Source organism: Ursus maritimus, unplaced genomic scaffold (assembly GCF_017311325.1).
Source record: "Ursus maritimus isolate PB19 unplaced genomic scaffold, ASM1731132v1 scaffold_19, whole genome shotgun sequence".
Lineage (NCBI taxonomy): Eukaryota > Metazoa > Chordata > Mammalia > Carnivora > Ursidae > Ursus > Ursus maritimus.
Window position 1 is genome coordinate 1,101,409 of NW_024424341.1, and position 2,165 is coordinate 1,103,573.

Genomic DNA, 2,165 nt, shown 5'->3' on the forward strand with positions numbered 1-2,165 from the left:
TATGAGAAGCTGATGCGGGCAGCTGCACATACTCATCCAGACCACCAATATGAACAAATACAAGAGCCGTGGGGGGAGGGGGTTAGTCTGCCAGCTGAGAAAACCACGGAGGCCACCTCTGTCTCTCAACGGCTGGCATGCCTGGAGAGACAACCTGCTGCGGGTGGATGGGAGGAGAGAGATGCAAACAGAGGGAGGAAGCGACAGGCAGGCCGACTTCCTCCTCAACTGAGGACACAGGCTACAAGAATGACAAGCGCACCGGGTGCTGCGGAGCAGGGTGCTGCCCACACCGGGACCCCGGGGCTTCTAGGCGCCAGCTTCGGCGGTCGGCTGGCCTCCACGCGCGGCGCCAGGGGCTGACGGCAAGGCTCGGGCCGGGCTCTCGGGGCAGGACTCTGCCGCCCGCCCGGAGCGCCGGGAAGGAGAGGGGAGGGTGCGGACGCCCAGCTCTTACCCAGGCCGCGGTGGCGGCGGACCCTCGGGCGCTGCGTCCCCGTAGTCCTCGCCAACCTGGCACATGGCTGCGCTGGGTCGTACCGTAGTAAGCGGCGGCGGCGGGGAGACGCGCCCTAATAACGTCAGCGGGACGCCAGCAGGGCTATGACCAGCGGGCTGGGGGCGGAGCGCGCGCTAATGATGTCAGCGCCGCGGCGCCGCGACCGTGACAAACGGGGCGGGGGCGGGGCGCTCCCTAATGACGTTAGCGCCGCGCCGTCGCGGCGGTGACGCGCGGACCTGGCCCGGCCGGGCCGGAACAGGGACAGCGGCGGCGGCGGTGGCAGGCCCGTCCCGGGGATGGCGATGTTCCGCAGCCTGGTGGCTTCGGCTCAGCAACGGCAGCCGCCGGGCGGGTCGGCGGGCGGCGACAGCGGCCTGGAGGCGCAGTACAGCTGCCCGATCTGCCTGGAGGTGTACCACCGGCCTGTGGCCATCGGCAGCTGCGGCCACACGTGAGTGCGCCGGCCTCCGGGACGCCGCGGGGTTGGCACGCCGCTGTGGGGAGGGGTCCGCGCTCGCCCCGGAAGGGGCCCGAGGCCCGCGGCCGCCCGGCGCAGCCCCGGAACCAGGCGCGCGGAGGACTCGGGCGGGGGGCGCGGGGCTCCCTGCGCAGCGCCGTCCCTGTCCTCTGGGCGCGTTCCTCCGCCTCAGCCCAGCCTCCTGCCCGCCAGTCCCGGGCGAGCCTAGCACCCCGTCGGCGCACCGGGCGACCTGCAGCCCTGCCTGGTCCCGGGTTCCCTGGGGTCCGCTGACGGCTTCAGCGGGCCTACCCGCGTATTCAGAGGGCAGCAGGCGACCTCTGCGCCAGTCCCCTTCGATTCAGTCCCCTGGAGACCGGGGTGGGCATTTGTAAATAAATGCCTTGTGGCTCTTGCTATCGACTCTTTTTCGGACCCGCTCTCTGCCTGTCTTGACCGCAGAGGAGAGGTGTTCCCTTAAGTTAGGAGAGAGGCTTGTTTACAGTCTGGTACCGTTTTCTTTGGTTTTTGATGGAGATCTTGGGTCATATCCGTCATTGAGGAACTAGGCGGGCTGGCCTTCGGGACCAGACACCAAGCACCCTGCTAGGGTTTCCAGCTGCACCAGAGCCTCCAGGGGGGTCCTGCAGGGGTGTTTCAGCAACAGAAACCTGAGACTGTGGCTCTCCTCCCAGCCGAGAGCTGCACTCAAGTCTGGGAGCTGCCAGCCTGGTTGGAAGGGAGCCGAGAGCAGAGTGTCTACTCTCCTCCGACTGGCTCCTGGCTGGACAATACAGCGCTTGACGGAAATCAGCAGGGTAGGAAGCGGGGTCGGGAAGGCTCGGTTGCCAGCAAGCAGGGCCACTGAGGCGGTGGGGCTTTTGCGCCCAGGGGTTGGACATAGGTGCATCCAGGCAGGTAGGTGCCCCTAGAACATTTTGCAAACAAGGGCAGCTGACTTGGGAGGCTCCTGATAGAAAGGGGGAGCTGGGCAGCTGTGTGCCCGCTCATCACCTGGGGACAGTGTCGGCATCCAGAAAGCCTTCACTTCCCTCCTCCTCCGTGTCAGGCAGCACACCAGGAGAGCACAGCCACCTTGTCAGGAAGGGCCCTGTGTCTCACTTTGTCACACTGCTGGGGACGTCTTGTCAGGGGCAGCCTCTGAACGGGACTCCGTTCGTGGAAGCACGCGCTGCTGGGTGTTTT

The 2,165-nt window shown here is 66.9% G+C and overlaps 2 protein-coding genes across 6 annotated transcripts in view; one reads left to right on the top strand and one right to left on the bottom strand.

Moving 5' to 3' along the window:
* The window catches only part of CTU2 (cytosolic thiouridylase subunit 2), a 9,834-nt gene that overhangs the window by 7,017 nt on the left and 652 nt on the right, over positions 1–2,165 (bottom strand). The window contains exon 1 of one of the 5 annotated variants that reach the window (XM_040633181.1): positions 458–625. The exons of 3 other annotated variants lie outside the window; for them this stretch is intronic. In XM_040633181.1, coding sequence (XP_040489115.1) covers positions 458–522 — 65 coding nt within the window. In that variant the 5' untranslated portion in view covers positions 523–625. Of the gene's footprint in view, positions 1–457; positions 626–2,165 lie in introns of those variants that run through there. One more of the 5 variants, XM_040633183.1, reaches the window with a different exon arrangement.
* Positions 703–1,778, top strand: LOC121103395 (E3 ubiquitin-protein ligase RNF166-like). Its single transcript, XM_040633190.1, has 2 exons — positions 703–953; positions 1,655–1,778. The coding sequence occupies exons 1-2, from the start codon at positions 799–801 to the stop codon at positions 1,761–1,763; spliced, it is 264 nt and encodes an 87-aa protein (XP_040489124.1). The 5' UTR covers positions 703–798; the 3' UTR covers positions 1,764–1,778.

What these genes read in the sequence shown, in the direction of transcription:
- LOC121103395 (XM_040633190.1), top strand. Translation starts at nt 799, where the DNA reads ATGGCGATGTTCCGCAGCCTGGTGGCTTCGGCTCAGCAACGGCAGCCG. An exon ending in ATCGGCAGCTGCGGCCACAC is followed by an intron (nt 954 to 1,654) that starts GTGAGTGCGCCG and finishes CTCTCCTCCCAG; the next exon opens with CCGAGAGCTGCACTCAAGTC.